The sequence below is a fragment of the Oncorhynchus mykiss genome, chromosome 25 (genome assembly GCF_057628025.1).
Source record: "Oncorhynchus mykiss isolate SJ-2025 chromosome 25, ASM5762802v1, whole genome shotgun sequence".
NCBI lineage: Eukaryota > Metazoa > Chordata > Actinopteri > Salmoniformes > Salmonidae > Oncorhynchus > Oncorhynchus mykiss.
Window position 1 is genome coordinate 88,946,457 of NC_143046.1, and position 18,179 is coordinate 88,964,635.

General features: G+C 46.3%; 1 protein-coding gene across 1 annotated transcript; it reads left to right on the forward strand.

Moving 5' to 3' along the window:
- The first annotated feature begins 199 nt into the window (after positions 1–199).
- Positions 200–17,155, forward strand: LOC110504284 (RNA polymerase-associated protein RTF1 homolog). The gene is made up of 17 exons (XM_036962646.2): positions 200–544; positions 1,659–1,790; positions 2,065–2,224; positions 3,213–3,411; positions 4,006–4,150; positions 4,254–4,365; positions 4,672–4,819; positions 5,745–5,922; positions 6,180–6,262; positions 7,644–7,731; positions 9,973–10,080; positions 10,539–10,616; positions 11,697–11,818; positions 12,632–12,689; positions 12,898–12,972; positions 14,032–14,254; positions 16,049–17,155. The coding sequence occupies exons 1-17, from the start codon at positions 461–463 to the stop codon at positions 16,153–16,155; spliced, it is 2,100 nt and encodes a 699-aa protein (XP_036818541.1). The 5' UTR covers positions 200–460; the 3' UTR covers positions 16,156–17,155.
- The last annotated feature ends 1,024 nt before the right edge of the window (positions 17,156–18,179 follow it).

An 18,179-nucleotide genomic window follows, 5' to 3' on the forward strand; every position in this document is an offset into this window, starting at 1 on the left:
GTGCAAGTAGAGATACTGGGGTGCAAAGGAGCAAGATAAATAAATACATAAATACAGTATGGGGATGAGGGAGTTGGATGGACTATTTACAGATGAGCTAAGCACAGGTGCAGTGATCAGTGAGCTCTAACAGACTTATACATGTATAATCATTAAATAAATAACATCTAGTTCCCATCTCCAAGGTGTTGTGGTCCGTGTAGATTTTAACGTCGTCCCTGAAAACACAACACACTATTTTCAGTTCCACTTGGTTTTTGTTTGTTTGTTTGTTTGTTTGTTGTTGCGCATGCTCAGTGGTACTGTAGCGCCTTTGTGTGTGTGTGTGTGTTAATGTGTACGTGTGTGTGTGTCTCAGGACCAGTTCAGGGTCTGTCGGTGCTAAACTACTTAGCTACCCGCCGTTTCTCTCGTCTTCAACAACACACAGAGGTAGCCGAGCTCATCCACTAGCTAAATCATGGTGAATGTAAAGAAACGGAAAGGTCGAGTCGTTATCGACTCTGACTCTGAAGACAGCGCTAGTGATGATAATTTAGATCAGGTGAGTTTTGCACCTTGTCTGGATTGTTCATTTGTTTTCCTGCTACTTAGTAGGCAGTGGTGTGTTTTGACAACTGGATAAGAACAGTGTGAGGGTTAGCATGTTAGCATGCTGTGTCTTGAGTTTGGAGGAAAACACCGCGCCGTAAGGCCTGAAGTTTTTACAGGCGTTATTTCAATCCCAGTATAATATCACGTGGAAACATTCATCTAAACGCATTTTTAATCATTTAGTCATGAAATAAATACACTGACCTGCGGATTTATAACATTTCTATATCACGCAAGACGTAATGGGCGCTGCTAAAGTTATATATTTTGGTGTTGATCAAAACAGTTAGCTAGTTAGCTTAACCATAAGCTAAAGTTAGCTTCGGAGGAATGTGTAAAAAGATAACATGTTACTTACTTTACACACCATGTTGTGCTATTAAAAACATGCCAGTCGTAGATTTAACATCACGTAACTTGCCGCAGTGAAGTTGCTAACTAGCTAGTTATCTTTGCTAGCTTGGTGTTTTAAGTCGTAATACTAGTTAGTTAGCAGCTAATTAATATCATAATGCTGCTGTTGGTAGTTAACATTTCGGGCCTGTTGGTTAACATCAACAAACATAGCTACTATTAAACAAAATTGACACACACTGCAACAGAGAGATGTATTAGTCAGTGATGTCTCATTTAGTTATTTACACAGGACCATATCGAAATAGAATAAGTTGAGTTGCACAACTATAAAATGAAAGACAATCACTGACTACTACAGTACCTTAATGCTTTCTAACATTCTGAAACCACTGTAAATATGCTGTAAAGGTGATTGTCAGTCAACTGAAATGTTACTTTGACACATCCGCTGTCCCCAGAGCAAACCATGCAGCATTCATCCTGCAAAAATCTATTCATATTAACTATTGATCTACGTTGTTACAAGATGTCAGTTCCTCCACCATTGTGCCTTTTTTTTTTTGTTGGTATTCAGAATATCGAATAATATATATCGTAACATAATATGTGCTCCTCAACTTTGGCCTCTGTTTCCCCATCACTGTAAGTTCTCTCACGCGTGCTTTAAACTCACCTTTGTTTTGTCTCTCTCACTCTGTGGCCCCCAGGAGCTCCTGTCTCTGGCCACCAAGAGGAAGAGGGTGGACTCCGATGACCAGCAGGACGACCAGCAGGATGACCAGCCAGTCAGCAAGCCTGCAGCCTCATCGGACTCAGAGACATCAGACAGTGATGATGAAGTATGTCACAGTAACGTCCTCTCTCCATATTGTTTGATCTTCTTAGGGCTGTTTTCCCGGACTAAGAAGCATGCCCAATGTAGGGTCACCTTTCAAATAACTTCTTAATCCCAGACTAGGCTTAATCTGTGTACAGGAAATCAGCCCTTACGGTAGTGGCATGAAAGAGACACTGTATTTGTTAACACACTTTCATACCGTCCTTGATGCTTCACATGATAATGTTCTGTTTTCTGTTTGTTTTTTGTTGTGTGTGTGTGTTGTTTTGACGTAGTGGACCGCCGGTGGTCCTAAAGTCAAGAAGAAGGTCAAGCCAGGGAAACCGACGGCAACCGAGAAGAAGAAAGAGGCAGCGAAGAAGAGGGCACATAAAGCTGCGTCGTCCGGGAGTTCTGGGGGAGACAGTTCAGCTGACAGCTCCGCCCCCGAGGAGGGTACGTTTACATCTTCTTTTTTTGAAGCCCGATTCTACACCCTTTCTTACGACGTGTGAACTTGCATACGCCCTCTCGTGGATTCAATAGTGGAAACTCCCTCCAGCAGGGCGGCAGGGTAGCCTAGTGGTTAGAGCGTTGGGCCAAAAGGTTGCTAGTTCGAATCCCCGAGCTCACGACAAGGTAAAAATCTGTCGTTTTGCCCCTGAACAAGGCACTTAACCCACTGTTCCTAGGCCGTCATTGTAAATAGGTATTTGCCCGTAACGGACTTGCCTGGTTAAATAAAGGTTAATAAATAAATAAACATGCTTACAACAATCACATTTTCTTTATGTCCATGGTGTGGAGTGTGCAAGTCCACACTTCAGGAAGTAACCCAAGAGAGTGGCAGCTGTCAGTGGTTCCACTGACAACAGTAAGTTTTCTGTAGGTCCGGGCTCATTCTGGAATCCTCTGTCCTTGGCTCCTTCTCAAAAAAAATATTGGAGAGGATGATCCGAGGGGAGAGATCTTCCATCTTCTCCTACAATATGGTTGAGAAGGAGGTGAGGAGATAGGATGCAATGAATCATATAAAAAGGAATTGAGACAGACCCCAAGAGAGTGGTTAATTGCTGCCTTTGGTTAATGTGACCAACAATTGTTTTGACTCTTGTATCGAAAGGTGCCTTAACACAGACAAAATATGTTGCTATAGAGACGGCTCTGTATCGTCGTGGCCGCGGAGACGGCCCTGTGTGGCCGCGGAGACGGCCCTGTGTCGCCGTGGCCGCGGAGACGGCCCTGTGTCGCCGTGGCCGCGGAGACGGCCCTGTGTCGCCGTGGCCGCGGAGACGGCCCTGTGTCGCCGTGGCCGCGGAGACGGCCCTGTGTGGCCGCGGAGACGGCCCTGTGTCGTCATATAGATGCAGTCTAAAAGACGATCTCCTTTATGCTGTCTCTCTCCACAACAATGCTAACGCCATCAAATGTTTTCCTCCACCAGGTGAGGTGTCTGACTCAGAGAGCAACAGCTCTGCCTCCAGCTCAGACTCCTCGTCGGAGGACGATGTCTTCAGGGACGGCTACGGAGAGGACCTGATGGGAGACGAGGAGGACAGGGCTCGGCTGGAGCAGATGACGGAGAAGGAGAGGGAGCAGGAGCTCTTCAACAGGATAGAGAAGAGAGAGGTGCTCAAGAGGAGGTAAGAATAGGATCAGCAGGAGAGTTGTTACTGTCTGTCTGGAGCCATCAGAGTACAGCGCCAGGGGGTGTGTTCAGCAGGAGAGTTGTTACTGTCTGTCTGGAGCCATCAGAGTACAGAGCTAGGGGGTGTGTTCACCAGGAGAGTTGTTACTGTCTGTCTGGAGCCATCAGAGTACAGAGCTAGGGGGTGTGTTCACCAGGAGAGTTGTTACTGTCTGTCTGGAGCCATCAGAGTACAGAGATAGGGGGTGTGTTCACCAGGAGAGTTGTTACTGTCTGGAGCCATCAGAGTACAGAGCTAGGGGGTGTGTTCACCAGGAGAGTTGTTACTGTCTGTCTGGAGCCATCAGAGTATAGAGGCTTGTGAACATTATTCTAGTGATTTTGTTCATATAAAGAATCTCCAAGAAAAGTTAATGAATAGCACACCCAAGATATAGAGTTTTACATCCCTGTGGCTGTTATACTTGATCATTAGACCAGTTGATTTTGTTCAACTGTTTTAGGTGATTGAAATGAATATCCTGGGATCATTACTATGTAACTCATCGTGGAACACCATTCGCCTGACCCTGTCAATCTTTCTGTACAGATTTGAAATTAAAAAGAAGCTGAAAACAGCGAAGAAGAAGGAGAAAGAGGAGAAGAAAAAGAACCACGAGGAAGAACAGAAGAAGAAGAGGGAGAGATCGTCCAGCGGTCATCATGAAGACAGAACTCATCAGGACCAGCAAGTGGTGAGTTCATCCTCTAATCCCAAACCTTGTCTTAGAAACAACAACGCGCCACATTGTGTTCCGTAGTCCTTAACCGGTACGTTGTGACTGCGTTCTCCTGTAGGTTATGTCTCACAACAAGGAGAGGAGAACTAAACGGGATGAGAAGCTGGATAAAAAGTCTCAGGCCATGGAGGAACTGAAAGCGGAGAGAGAGAAAAAGAAAACAAGGACAGGTCTGTTGGCTGTGTAGTGTTTGTCCTCACATTTCCATTGTCGTCAAGCGATACATGTAGTCAATAGATTGCATTTATGCACTGGGTCAACAGGAGGAGGTGTATATTTATCTATATTTATTTTATTATATTATATAATATTATTATATTTTATTTTATATTTTATGTATCTATATTTCTCCAATAAGAAACGTTGCTGACCTTTGATCTCTGTTGGGAGAACAGAATATGTGTTTGTGAAATGTACTTTAAATACAATTTGATTTGTCTGCTAAATGACAACAAAACACCAATGGATTTGGACAGCGGAGCTCCTGGCGAAACGGCTGCCACTGAAAACCAGCGAGGTCTACTCGGACGATGAGGAGGAGGAGGAAGAGGAGGAGGACGACGACAAATCATCCGTAAAGAGCGATCGCAGTTCACACTCTTCATCTTATTCCGAAGACGAAGAGTGAGTATCTTTCTATCTATCCTCTGCAGATAATGATAGACATAATGGTTTAATTGATAGTACTACTGTGTCTCAGCTGTAGATCGACAGATAATGGTTTAATTGATAGTACTACTGTGTGTGTCAGCTGTAGATAGACAGATAATGGTTTAATTGATAGACAGATAATGGTTTAATTGATAGTACTACTGTGTGTCTCAGCTGTAGATAGACAGATAATGGTTTACTTGATAGTACTACTGTGTGTCTCAGCTGTAGCTAGACAGATAATGGTTGAATTGATAGTACTACTGTGTGTGTCAGCTGTAGCTAGACAGATAATGGTTGAATTGATAGTACTACCGTGTGTCAGCGGTAGATCGACAGATAATGGTTTAATTGATAGACAGGTAATGGTTTAATTGATAGTACTACTGTGTCTCAGCTGTAGATAGACAGATAATGTTTTAATTGATAGACAGATAATGGTTTAATTGATAGTACTACTGTGTCAGCTGTAGATAGACAGATAATGGTTTAATTGATAGTACTGCTGTGTCTCAGCTGTAGATAGACAGATAATGGTTTAATTGATAGACAGATAATGGTTTAATTGATAGTACTACTGTGTGTCTCAGCTGTAGATAGACAGATAATGGTTTAATTGATAGACAGGTAATGGTTTAATTGATAGTACTACTGTGTGTGTCAGCTGTAGATAGACAGGTAATGGTTTAATTGACAGTACTACTGTGTGTCTCAGCTGTAGATAGTTGTTCAGTGTCAGGTAACGTTTTGATCATAGCTCCATATGACAGTTGGTTCCATTCGGTCTTGTAAGTTGTTTTTCTTGAGTTAAGAAAACACTTATTTTTTTTTTTTTTTTTTAACCAACAATTGAACACCTCTCTGCATGACCTCCGTTTCCTGTCTTGTGGCGTTCCAGGAAAGAGGAGACGCCGCCAAAGTCACAACCCGTGTCACTACCAGACGAGCTGAATCGTGTCCGTCTGTCCCGACACAAACTGGAGCGTTGGTGTCACATGCCGTTCTTCCAGAAGACCGTCAGCGGCTGCTTCGTACGGATCGGCATCGGGAACAGTAGTACCAAACCAGTTTACAGGGTAACAAGATGCATTTATTGGGGCAGTTTCCTGGACCCAGATTATTATTTTTTTAAATTTTAAAATCAAAGTTCAATGGTGAATCCCCATTGAAAGTGACTAGGGTTTACTCTGTGTCTGAGGGAAACCAGCCTGAGTCCGTATTCCTATTTAACTTTGGAGATTGTTCCTTGGCAAAACCTTTTTTCTATATGTTTCATTTGGATTTTCAGTTAGCTATGTTCAATAATGAGTTTCTTGTAATTCCCTGTGATAAGGTGGCTGAAATAGTTGACGTGGTAGAGACGGCTAAAGTGTACCAGTTGGGAACGACCCGGACAAACAAAGGACTACAGTTACGGTAATACTACTCAGCTCTTACCTGCTACTACCCTTGGCTTCTCCTCTCTCTGTTTCTCTCCTCCTGTCTGTGTCTCTCCTCCTCTGCCCGTTTCTCTCCTCCTCTGTCTGTTTCTCTCCTCCTCTGTCTGTTTCTCTCCTCCTCTGTCTGTTTCTCTCCTCCTCTGTCTGTTTCTCTCCTCCTCTGTCTGTTTCTCTCCTCCTCTGTCTGTTTCTCTCCTCCTCTGCCCGTTTCTCTCCTCCTCTGTTTGTTTCTCTCCTCCTCTGTCAGTTTCTCTCCTCCTCTGTCTGTTTCTCTCCTCCTCTGTCTGTTTCTCTCCTCCCGTTTCTCTCCTCCCGTTTCTCTCCTCCCGTTTCTCTCCTCCTCTGCCCGTTTCTCTCCTCCTCTGCCCGTTTCTCTCCTCCTCTGCCCGTTTCTCTCCTCCTCTGCCCGTTTCTCTCCTCCCGTTTCTCTCCTCCTGTTTCTCTCCTCTGTCTGTTTCTCTCCTCCTGTTTCTCTCCTCCTGTTTCTCTCCTCCCGTTTCTCTCCTCCCGTTTCTCTCCTCCCGTTTCTCTCCTCCCGTTTCTCTCCTCCTCTGCCTGTTTCTCTCCTCCTCTGCCTGTTTCTCTCCTCCTCTGCCCGTTTCTCTCCTCCTCTGCCCGTTTCTCTCCTCCTGTTTCTCTCCTCCCCTGCCCGTTTCGCTCCTCCCGTTTCTCTCCTCCCGTTTCTCTCCTCCTCTGCCCGTTTCGCTCCTCCTGTTTCTCTCTTCCTCTGCCCGTTTCTCTCTGCACGTTTCTCTCTGCCCGTTTCTCTCTGCCCGTTTCTCTCTGCCCGTTTCTCTCTGCCCGTTTCTCTCTGCCCGTTTCTCTCTGCCCGTTTCTCTCTGCCCGTTTCTCTCTGCACGTTTCTCTCTGCCCGTTTCTCTCTGCCCGTTTCTCTCTGCCCGTTTCTCTCTGCCCGTTTCTCTCTGCCCGTTTCTCTCTGCCCGTTTCTCTCTGCCCGTTTCTCTCTGCCCGTTTCTCTCCTCCTGTTTCTCTCTGCCTGTTTCTCTCCTCCTGTTTCTCTCTGCCCGTTTCTCTCCTCCTGTTTCTCTCTGCCCGTTTCTCTCCTCCCGTTTCTCTCCTCCCGTTTCTCTCCTCCCGTTTCTCTCCTGTTTCTCTCCTCCCGTTTCTCTCCTCCTCTGCCCGTTTCTCTCCTCCTCTGTCTGTTTCTCTCCTCCTCTGTCTGCTTCTCTCCTCCTCTGCCTGTTTCTCTCCTCCTCTGCCTGTTTCTCTCCTCCTCTGCCTGTTTCTCTCCTCCTCTGCCTGTTTCTCTCCTCCTCTGTCCGTTTCTCTCCTCCTCTGCCCGTGTCTCTATTTCGACTAAATGTTTCTCTGTGCTCTGTCCCATATATCTCCCCTAGGCATGGTGGTGACACCCGAGTCTTCAGACTGGAGTTTGTGTCCAATCAGGAGTTCACAGAAAACGAGTTCATGAAGTGGAAAGAGGCGGTGAGTTGACTGGAGGAGCATGCTGATTGGATGGTTGACTTGAAGTGGCAGGAGGAGAATGCTGATTGGATGTAGACTGGAGGAAGTGGCAGTGAGAGAATGCTGATTGGATGTAGACTGGAGGAAGTGCCAGCGGGAGCGTGCTGATTGGATGGTTGACTTGAGGAAGTGCCAGCGGGAGCGTGCTGATTGGATGGTTGACTTGAGGAAGTGCCAGTGGGAGCGTGCTGATTGGATGGTTGACTTGAGGAAGTGCCAGTGGGAGCGTGCTGGTTGGATGGTTGACTTGAGGAAGTGCCAGTGGGAGCGTGCTGGTTGGATGGTTGACTTGAGGAAGTGCCATTGGGAGCGTGCTGGTTGGATGGTTGACTTGAGGAAGTGCCAGTGGGAGCGTGCTGGTTGGATGAGGCAAAGTTGCTTTAACTCCACCACCTGGTAGATGGCAAGACTTCAAACGACAGACCAGTTGAATAACGAGAGTGAATGTTGTGGATCTAAGTTGGATAGTTAGTTAGGTGGTTAGATGGCTAATTAGATGCTAGTTGGGTGGCTGGTTAGGTGGCTGGCTTGTTAGGTGGCTGGCTGGTTAGTTAGTTAGGTGGCTGGTTAGTTAGTTAGGTGGATGGTTAGTTAGGTGGCTGGTTAGTTAGGTGGCTGGTTAGTTAGGTGGCTGGTTAGTTAGGTGGCTGGTTGGTTGGATGGTTGGATGGTAGGCTGGTTAGTTAGGTGGCTGGTTAGTTAGTTAGGTGGCTGGTTAGTTAGGTGGCTGGTTAGATGGCTGGTTAGTTAGGTGGATAATTAGATGTCTGGTTAGTTAGGTGGATAATTAGATGGCTGGTTAGTTAGGTGTCTGGTTAGTTAGGTGGCTGGTTAGTTAGGTGGCTGGTTGGTTTGATGGCTGGTTGGTTTGATGGCTGGTTAGTTAGTTAGGTGGCTAGTTAGTTAGGTGGCTGGCTAGTTAGTTAGGTGGCTGGTTAGTTAGTTAGGTGGCTGGTTAGTTAGTTAGGTGGCTGGTTAGTTAGTTAGGTGGCTGGTTAGTTAGTTAGGTGGCTGGTTAGTTAGTTAGTTAGGTGGCTGGTTAGTTAGTTAGTTAGGTGTCTGGTTAGTTAGTTAGTTAGGTGTCTGGTTAGTTAGTTAGTTAGGTGGCTGGTTAGTTAGTTAGGTGGCTGGTTAGTTAGTTAGGTGGCTGGTTGGTTAGTTAGTTAGGTGGCTGGTTAGTTAGTTAGTTAGGTGGCTGGTTAGTTAGTTAGTTAGGTGGCTGGTTAGTTAGTTAGTTAGGTGGCTGGTTAGTTAGTTAGGTGGCTGTATAGTTAGTTAGGTGGCTGGTTGGTTAGGTGGATGGTTGGTTAGGTGGCTGGTTGGTTGGGTGGCTGGTTGGTTGGATGGCTGGTTGGTTGGATGGCTGGTTGGTTGGATGGCTGGTTGGTTGGATGGCTGGTTGGTTGGATGGCTGGTTGGTTGGATGGTTAGTTAGGTGGCTGGTTTAGTTAGGTGGCTGGCTAGTTAGGTGGCTGGCTGGCTAGTTAGGTGGCTGGCTGGCTAGTTAGGTGGCTGGATGGCTAGTTAGGTGGCTGGATGGCTAGTTAGGTGGCTGGATGGCTAGTTAGGTGGCTGGATGGCTAGTTAGGTGGCTGGATGGCTAGTTAGGTGGCTGGATGGCTAGTTAGGTGGCTGGATGGCTGGATGGGTGGCTAGTTGGATGGCTAGTTGGATGGCTAGTTGGATGGCTAGTTGGATGGCTAGTTAGATGGCTAGTTAGATGGCTAGTTAGATGGCTGGCTGGTTGGATGGCTGGTTGGATGGCTAGTTGGATGGCTGGTTGGATGGATGGCTGGTTGGATGGCTGGTTGGATGGCTGGTTGGATGGCTAGTTGGATGGCTAGTTAGATGGCTGGTTGGTTGGATGGCTGGTTGGTTGGATGGCTGGCTGGCTAGTTGGATTGCTAGTTAGATGGCTGGTTGGTTGGATGGCTGGTTGGTTGGATGGCTGGTTGGTTGGATGGCTGGCTAGTTGGATGGCTAGTTGGATGGCTAGTTGGATGGCTAGTTGGATGGCTAGTTGGATGGCTAGTTAGATGGCTGGCTAGTTGGATGGCTGGTTGGTTGGATGGCTGGCTAGTTGGATTGCTAGTTGGATGGCTAGTTAGCCTCATGGGTTATGCCAGGATTACGTCAGCCTGTCGTAGAGCAGTGTCTAGTGGAGTATTGAAGGTGTTTGATATGTCTCCTCTCTGTCTACAGATGATCATAGCCAGTATGCAGGTTCCCACTCTAGATGAGATCAATAAGAAGGAACAGGCCATCAAAGAGGCTTGTAACTACAAATTCAACGACAAAGACATCGAGGACGTAAGTACACTACATGACCAAAAGTATGTGGACACCTGCTTCGTCCAACATCTCATTCCAAAAATCATGGGCATGAATGTGGAGTTGGTCTCCCCCCCCCCTTTACTGCTATAACAGCCTCCATTCTTCTGGGAAGTTTTTCCACTAGATGGGAGGGGACTTGCTTCCATTCAGCCACAGGCATTAGTGAGGTCGGGCACTGATGTTGGGGCGATTAGGCACATTCATCCCAAAGGTGTTCGATAGGGTTGAGGTCAGGGCTCTGTGCAGTCCAGTCAAGTTCTTCCACACCGATGATTTAAATAAATAATAATTTTATTTACAAATGTTATTTTTTGGAGGGGTTAGGATGCACTTCCAGAAACTACATGATGGAATAACGATCCTGCCCAACCCTTAGTCTATAATGTTGAGTTTCAACCCAGATGTGATTTTGTGGTTGATTTGTTTATTCACAGATTGTAAAAGAGAAAGACAGGTTCCGAAAGGCCCCTTCCAACTACGCCATGAAGAAAACATCACTACTCAAAGATAAGGTAGATTAACAAACGTTTCTTAACCCAGGAAGTTTGTTTTTCATTAGCTGTGTACTACTGTGTACTTGTTTATAGTTGTGTATGCTACTGTGTGTACTGTTGTGTGTGTACTACTTGTTGGGGATTAATCAGAATAGTTGGGTAACATAGATAAGATGTTTTATTTTCATTATATGCTTGTGAGTTACTTCTCATTTAGAATGCATCTTGTTGTACTATAGTGGTGGCTATTTGCGGTTATCCTTTATCTGTCCTGGGTTCAGTTACAGAGAGGGGAGAGGTCAAGCTTGTCTTCATATGTAAACATATCTTTTAAACCATGTGAAGGGATGATTGAGGGGGAACCAATTATCTCTTGGCGCCACAATGTCTGTGTGCCAGTCACTGTGTCTCTGTGATCTTGTCCAGGAGGGGGTGTATTTGACATACCTGTTGATGAGGTTTTGTTTTTTTTGTCCTGAGTGGTACCAAGAGCGAGATAAGAACATAGTTTAGGAGACAAAGCTGAACGATAATTTATAGCCAATGCAGTCTGGCTATGTGTGTCTTTGCTATAAAGGATCTCAGTTGCAATGTGTAAGGGACTCTACTCTCTGAGTGTCACAGGGTTGTGATGGAGCTCATAATAATTAAAGATGGACTTTATGATAACTTTATGACTTGTGTGTGGTTTGCTCTCATGATTTGGTTAATACAGGAAATTTCCACTACATACTGCTGTGTACTACTGTGTGTACTGCTATGTGCTGTGTGTACTACTGTGTACTTGTTTATACTTGTGTATGCTACTGTGTGTACTGCTGTGTACTACTGCGTGTACTACTGTGTTGTGTGTACTAATGTGTACTTGTTTATACTTGTGTACTGCTGTATGTACTGCTGTGTCTACTACTGTGTACTGCTGTGTGTACTGCTGTGTGTACTGCTGTGTGTACTGCTGTGTGTACGACTGTGTACTGCTGTGTGTACGATTGTGTACTGCTGTGTGTACTGCTACTTACTGTGTGTGGTCCTCCCCTTCCTCCTCTGAGGACCCCCACTGGTATATACACATGTTAAAATGTGTGTTCTCACCTCCAGGCCATGGCAGAGGAGAGTGGAGAAGGAGACCGAGCCAAAGAGATCCAGGACCAGCTGAATGAGTTGGAGGAGAGGGCTGAGCATCTGGACAGACAGAGGACCAAAAACATCTCTGCCATCAGGTGAGACCATCGCCTGTCTTCCCCCCTTTGCCTGTCTTCCCCCCTTTGCCTGTCTCCCCCCCCCCCCACCCCCTGTCATTTAGCAGACTCTCTTATCCAGAGAGACTGGCAGTAGTGAGTCATTTAGCCGACTCTCTTATCCAGAGCGGCTGGCCGTGAGTGCATACATTTTCGTACCTTTTCCCCGAATAGGTGCACCGTGGGTAACAAACCCACAACCCTGGCGTCCTTAGAATCAATTTCTAAAGACAAAAGAAAACACAAATGTATGTTTTTTTGGGGGGTGGCAGTAACTGTTGACGGTCACTCAAGTAGCCCGTGTCAGCAAACATCTTTTCGATTGGTAAGTTAGTCGGGCGGGCCAGCTATCTAAACTTAGATATATTGTCAAATGACCGACCGTGGGCCCCCATTAATTTTTTTTAGTCGCTCTCACTCAGATAACAAATGAAAAACATTTATCTCCGCCCATGGCAAAATGTGTAGAATTGCATGAAATTAAATTAATTATAACATTTTAAAATATTCTCTCCATCCCATGACAAAATGTGGATGATTGCAGGATATTCAAAATTGAGCTTTGGGCCCCCAAAAGGCTAGTGTGTGGGTATGGATGTGGGTACGTAGACCAGCGAACCTCTGCAGCCCCCCCCCCCCATTGATAAGTTCAGATCAAAGTTGCCCATATCTGCGCTACCAACTGTTTCTGTCTCTCTCTCTCTTTCTTGCTCTCACCCTCTCTATATCTCTTTTTGCATCTCTCGGTCTATCTCTCTGTCTATATAAACCTCTCTGTCCATCTGTCTCCTCCAGCTACATCAACCAGAGGAATCGTAGCTGGAACATCGTGGAGTCTGAGAAAGCCCTAGTGGTAAGTATCCATACTACAGCTGTAGTGTCTTAATTTGATCACTGTTACGCAGCAGGAAATTCAAATGAGCCTTGTGATTCACTGAACTTGCAGTTCTCTTTCTTGTCATTAGATCTGAACTACTGTAGCCTATCAAAACTAATTTCTTGTAAAAAAAAAAGTGATTTATTTTATATATATATATATTTTTTAATACTATTTCTGTCAGGCTGAGGGACAGAATGCCAAGATGCAGATGGACCCGTTTACTAGACGGCAGTGCAAACCAACCATGGTGTCTAACGTAAGTCTCAGATCCTCTCTCTCAATTCAACTCAAAGGGCTTTATTGGCATGGGGGGAAACATGTTTACATTGCCAAAGCAAGTGAAATAGATAACGAACAAAAGTGAAATGAACAGTAAACATTACACTCACAAAAGTTACAAAAGAATAGAGACATTTTCAAATCTTATATAATTAATTGTCTCTGTACCGTTTTGTAACGATGTGCAAATAGTTAAAGTACAAAAGGGAAAATAAATAAACATAAATATGGGTTGTATTTACAATGGTGTTTGTTCTTCACTGGTTGACCTTTTCTTGTGGCAACAGGTCCCAAATCTTGCTGCTGTGATGTCACACTGTGGAATTTCACCCAGTAGATATGGGAGTTTATCAACATTTGATTTGTTTTTGAATTCTTTGTGGATCTGTGTATTCTGAGGGAAATATGTCTCTAATATGGTCATACATTGGGCAGGAGGTTAGGAAGTTTGGGTCAGCCACAGTGGTCAGGTATTCTGCCACTATGTAAAACATTGCAGCTTGCAGGTACAAAATATCCTGATTTTTTTTTATTTGAGTTTTTAAATCCTATAAATCACATCAGCCTATTAACTTGTGTCCCGCCCAAAGCTTTTAAAATTATTTTTATTTAATGACTTATTTAATTAGGGAAGTCGGTTAAGAACAAATTCTTACTTACATTGACGGCCAAACCCGGACGACTCTGGGCCAATTGTGTGTAGCCCTATGGGCCGGTTGTGATACAGCCTGGAATCGAACCAGGGCCTGTAGTGACGCCTCTAGCACTGAGATGCAGTGCCTTAGACCCAGGCGCCACTCGTGAGCTTAAAGCATCAGCCAAGCTCCATTTATATAGTTATACATTTAAAAGGGGATGGGGGGGTGGCCAACCTCAGCAGTAAGGGCTACAAAGTCAGTCCCAGAGCCAGGGTGAGGGTTTGAGTGCTGAGATGATAAAGTATCCTGGAGCAACTTTAAGTGTTTTCTACACGTATTAAAGTTCTGAATAACTTGCCTGTCTGAAGTATTGAGGTTTTGTGTTTGTGTTCTCACAGGCCAGAGACCCTTCAGTCCATGCAGCTATCCTCCAACACCTCAATGAGAAGTACGGAGAAGGGTCAGGCAAAGAGATGGACTTGGAGTTTGAGATGGGCAGGGGAGCAGGACAGGCTGCTCTGAAAGTCATCGACCCTACTAAGAACACCAGCGACCTATCGGAGGACCTCTTTAAAGTTCACGACTTTGACGTCAAGATAGACCTACAGGTTCCCAACGCAGGTGAGACGGACAGTTTCAAATGTCTACGTAACATGCACAAAGTGGTGAGTTCGATCCCTGCCTCCAGGAGGGTAGTTCAATGTGCACTAACGATACCGTTAGACATATGTATGTTTCCCCTGGGTGCAGATCAGGGGTTCCCCCCCTAGGTGCAGATCAGGGGTTCCCCCCCCCCAGGTACAGATCAGGGGTTCCCCCCCCCCCCCCCTAGGTACAGATCAGCCCCCCCCCCCCTAGGTACAGATCAGGGGTCCCCCCCCCCCTAGGTACAGATCAGCCCCCCCCCCCCCCCCTAGGTACAGATCAGGGGTCCCCCCCAGGTGCAGATCAGGGGTTCCCCCCCCCCCCAGGTGCAGATCAGGGGTTCCCCCCCCCCCCTAGGTACAGATCAGCCCCCCCCCCCCTAGGTACAGATCAGGGGTTCCCCCCCCCCCCCTAGGTACAGATCAGGGGTTCCCCCCCCCCTAGGTACAGATCAGCCCCCCCCCCCCCCTAGGTGCAGATCAGGGGTTCTCCCCCCCAGGTACAGATCAGGGGTTCCCCCCCCCCCCCCCCCCCTAGGTACAGATCAGGGGTCCCCCCCCCCCCTAGGTACAGATCAGGGGTTCCCCCCCCTAGGTACAGATCAGCCCCCCCCCCCCCCCTAGGTACAGATCAGGGGTTTCCCCCCCTAGGTACAGATCAGTGGTGTCCCCCCCCCCCAGGTACAGATCAGGGGTGTCCCCCCCCCCCCCTAGGTACAGATCAGGGGTTCCCCCCCTAGGTACAGATCAGGGGTCCCCCCCTAGGTACAGATCAGGGGTTCCCCCCCTAGGTACAGATCAGCCCCCCCCCCCCCCCCCCTAGGTACAGATCAGCCCCCCCCCCCCCCCCCCCCAGGTACAGATCAGCCCCCCCCCCAAGGTACAGATCAGGGGTTCCCCCCCTAGGTACAGATCAGTGGTGTGTCCCCCCCCCCCCAGGTACAGATCAGGGGTGTCCCCCCCCCCCTAGGTACAGATCAGGGGTTCCCCCCCCTAGGTACAGATCAGCCCCCCCCCCCCCCCCCTAGGTACAGATCAGTGGTGTCCCCCCCCCCCCCCCAGGTACAGATCAGGGGTGTCCCCCCCCCCCCCCCCCCCCCAGGTACAGATCAGTGGTGTCCCCCCCCCCGGTACAGATCAGGGGTGTCCCCCCCCCCCCCCCCCCGGTACAGATCAGGGGTGTGTCCCCCCCCCCCAGGTACAGATCAGGGGTTCCCCCCCCCCCCCAGGTACAGATCAGGGGTTCCCCCCCTAGGTACAGATCAGGGTTTCTGTTAGACTTCTGTCTCCCAGAAGTCTCTGTCCTCATCCACAGCCCGTGTCTCCTCCCGCTGATTACCCAGCATGCCTGTAGCAGCAGCTCTCACACTGACTCCCATAAGCCTCTGTATCCGTAATCCTGTGCGCATGTAATAAATAAAATGCTTAACGAATATACACGTTAATTCCAATAGATTATGCTAAATAAACCTATAGCATGGCTGGGTGGAATGGATTTACATCAATTCATAGGTTATAGGTTCATAGGCTAAAAAGACTTTCGCAATGTTTTTCTTTCTCCTCCCAGACGATTGGCCGGCGGCATTTTTTTTGAATCTGCTTTCTTTATTTTATTGGCCAAAAGCCGGCTATGATCAGCTTCCCCTCACCAAGTCCTAACCTTAACCACTTGTGAGGGAAATGCTAAACTCACTCGAGGTCAGGTCTAGGGGCACCTGCACCTGTAACAACAGATGTGTCAGACTAATGTTGTTCCTCTGGTGTGTTTCAGAAGCCAAGTCTCTGTCAGTGAGCGCCAACACCCTGGCAGTGAAGGACGGTGCTCCACGTAGGTCTCTCAACCTGGAGGACTACAAGAAGAGGAGGGGCTTGATCTAAAGAACTACAGGAAGTAGATGAGGGGCTTCAACGACTGATCAAATGGCCTAAAACCTCAGTCAGTCAGAACCACCTGCATGTTGGTTGGCCATTCGCCCCAGGACACCAGTGTATTTGAGGGAAGTGTGTGTGTGTGAGAGGTGTGTGTGTGAGAGGTGTGTGTGTGAGAGGTGTGTGTGTGTGTGTGTGAGAGGTGTGTGTGTGAGAGAGAGATGTGTGACCGTATGCTTGAGTATGTGTGTGTGAGAGAGGCTGTCCATCTTAAAACGATAGGAAATAATAATTAAGAGAAGACAACTTTTTTTTTGTTTTTCCCCTCGAAGGTTTTCTCTTAGAAGACAGTTGGCCACCTTTACTTTTTTTTCCTCTCGTTATTATGTGGTAAAAATTGTACTTGGAATTGTGTTATTTTTCTTTTGTAATTTCTAAGTTTTTATAAATAAATCTAACGTTGGTTCTCCCTCATACGGATCTGAAGTTCACTCTTTTGGTGTCCAGTTCTTTTGCAAGGGCATAGTGGTTGTGGATTCTTACCTTGGCCAACTCTGTCTTGTAAGACTTAGATTGACATGATTTGAGGTTATTGGGACGGTCAACATTTATTGGGGTAGAATCTTGATTTCCCCCCCCCCTGTTTCAGACACGGACTGTATTCTCTTCGTACATGATTTAGGTTTTCCCCTGACCTAAGAGGTTGAGGGCAGTACCACGTTCTCCAGCTGACCCGTTCTCTTTCTCAGACAGCAGGGCCGGCTCGTTATCTGCCTGGCTACTGGACAGCACTTTGTAAAGTCTACAACAACAAAAAGATTTAAAAATGAATTTACATGGATCACAGAGAGAATTGTTTATTTTCTTTTTGGTACCCTTAACTCTCTCTTTTCCCGGCGCAGATTCTAAGTGTTATCGATCCTTCAACAGTTCCTGTATTGATGTGGCATGCCATATAAATCATTCCCATTTGCAGTGTGGCAGAATAAAGAGAGACACTGTTTTGTAACATCTGTGTTCTCTTTGTGTTTTGTCTTTCTCTCCCCATTATCAGTGGTTGAGATACCTTTGGGTGTTGGCACTATCCCCATGAGCGATTTAATTTAAAATGTATTTATTATTATTATTTATTTTTTAAAATCTTTTTTACTGATGACAGAACCTTTTGTGAATAAAAGGATAGTTAAGTTTATTTTGTGCATATTGTAGGGTCTCTCAAATTACTGCAGTCAAGCCATCCACACTTCAGACCCATCCTGAATTTGGATGCACGAATAGACAACACCTGACAATATCACATGTATTCTGGAAACTAAAACAGGTACTCACGTAATAGATAGGGACATCACTAGTTACCACAGTCACAAAGTCATAAACCCTGCCTAAGTTATACAATCTTAAATTAGGAACAAAAAGCTCATTTTTATTTTCCTACGTTTTTACGATATAGCCATTTTGACTTTGCCTGTGCTATCTAATGGAAACCCACAGATGGAGAAGATGACTTTACAAATCATTTAAAGAAAACAGTTTGAAGCGCACAGTCTTTCATAATGTAACTGCATACTGAGGAAGAAATATTTTTTCATTTTCGCACCTTATCAAACATTTCTCTGAAATCACAGGTAGAGTGAGGCTCCAGTAGCTTACCTGCTTTAATTTTTATTTTATTTAACTAGGCAAGTCAGTTAAGAACAAATTCTTATTTACAATGACGGCCTACCCCGGCAAAACCTGGACAACGCTGGGCCAATTGTGCAATGCCCTATGGGACGCCCAACCACAGCCAGATGTGATACAGCCTGGTTTTGAACCAGGGACTGTAGCTTGCACTGAGGAGCTGCGCCACTTGGGAGCCCTAATATCACAGTGGTCAACAATTTCTCTCCAGAAATATGTTCAAAACCAATTATTTGTTATAACTAAGCCAAGATAGACCATGGCCTGTCGTTCCCAATGGGAGCAAATGAATCACAGTGGGCAGACCCAAGTACGATTTACCGAGATCCTATTGGTGGGTTCTATCATTATTT

Coding starts and splice junctions, on each gene's coding strand:
- LOC110504284 (XM_036962646.2), top strand. CDS start 461: ATGGTGAATGTAAAGAAACGGAAAGGTCGAGTCGTTATCGACTCTGAC. Junction 5,923..6,179: donor GTACCAAACCAGTTTACAGG/GTAACAAGATGC, acceptor CCCTGTGATAAG/GTGGCTGAAATAGTTGACGT. Junction 11,819..12,631: donor AAAAACATCTCTGCCATCAG/GTGAGACCATCG, acceptor TGTCTCCTCCAG/CTACATCAACCAGAGGAATC.